This window comes from Myotis davidii, unplaced genomic scaffold (genome assembly GCF_000327345.1).
Source record: "Myotis davidii unplaced genomic scaffold, ASM32734v1 scaffold705, whole genome shotgun sequence".
Classification (NCBI taxonomy): domain Eukaryota; kingdom Metazoa; phylum Chordata; class Mammalia; order Chiroptera; family Vespertilionidae; genus Myotis; species Myotis davidii.
The window spans coordinates 159571-160810 of NW_006296405.1; the positions used below are offsets into that span (position 1 = coordinate 159571).

General features: G+C 50.9%; 1 protein-coding gene across 2 annotated transcripts in view; it reads right to left on the reverse strand.

Annotated features, from left to right (window-relative positions):
- Positions 1–1240, reverse strand: part of CPA5 (carboxypeptidase A5) — a 20452-nt gene that overhangs the window by 705 nt on the left and 18507 nt on the right. The window contains exons 9-10 of one of the 2 annotated variants that reach the window (XM_006771369.2): positions 576–775; positions 205–289 (exon numbers count right to left, since the gene is read on the reverse strand). In XM_006771369.2, the coding sequence (XP_006771432.1) occupies positions 205–289; positions 576–775 (285 nt within the window). The remainder of the gene's footprint in view (positions 1–204; positions 290–575; positions 776–1240) is intronic. The other variant, XM_015568872.1, reaches the window with a different exon arrangement.

A 1240-nucleotide genomic window follows, 5' to 3' on the forward strand; every position in this document is an offset into this window, starting at 1 on the left:
CAGGAATGCTAGCCAGGCATTGGGAGCTGTGCACTAGTGAATGCAGTAAAGAAACAGCTCCCTGGTTAGGAAATCAGCTCTGGCCCAGCTAGACCTATGGCACTGCCATGACCAGCCAGGCCTGCAAGATAGCCAAGAGCCTACACCTGCCCGCCCCGGGTGGATGTGGTGCCTGAAGAAGCAGCCAGGGAAAGGCTCACTCACAGAGGGTGGTGCTGATGCTGCCATAAAGGTACTTGATCCCGTGGACCTCGTACAGGGCCTGCACTGCTCTCTTGGCAAGATTGTACTGCAGGATGACATCCAGAGGGTGAGGCTGGGACTCCCCACACCCCATACCCTTACCAGCTGCTGAGGAGCAGGGAGTTAGGAGTCCTGGAAGTTGCATGTGTAGATGGCTCTCGTGAGAAGGGAACACAGAACTTCCAACTTTGGACGTGATCACACATGAGACTGAGCTCCCTCCTCTTCCCTACCATGAGGTCACTTGTCCAGATCCTTGTTTCAGAGTGAGGGCCTGAGCCCTCTGGGAGTCTGCCAGATGCCTCCCCCAAACCCTAAGTGGCCAATCTCACCATCTCCTCCTGGTTTGAAATAGGCTCCAGCGAGTGGCCATAAGGGTACATGAGCATCTGAGAGTAGCTGTGGATGGAAATCAGAGCCTTGATGTTCCCGTGGGCGGTGATGAAGTTTGCAACGGCAGACACCTCTGGCTCTGAGTGCGGGTAGGGCCCATGATACGTCTCTGAGCATGGGTTGTCCTTAGAACCATTTCCTGGAAGTCAAACAAAACCACCCAAGGGTTCAGACTCCCCGGTTTCAGAAAGATACTGAGTGATCACAAAATACCCATCTATTCTCTAATTTCCCAGCCTCCTTTGCAGTTTGGTTGAGGCCATGTGACGACTCCTGACCATGACAATGTGTGCAGTAATGATGTGTCACTTCTAGTTCGAGGCTGTTAAGAGTAGGCATGACTTCTTCATACTCGCTTCTGATGGTGTGTGGTTGGAAGCAAAAAACTCTAGATCAGCAGTTCTCAACCTGTAGGTCGTGACCCCTTTGGGGGTCGAACGACCCTTTCACAGGGGTCACCTAAGACCATCGGAAAACACATATATAATTACGTATTGTTTTTGTGATTAATCACTATGCTTTAATTATGTTCAATGTGTAACAATGAAATTGGGGGTCACCACAACATGAGGAACTGTATTAAAGGGTCGCAGCATTAGGAAGG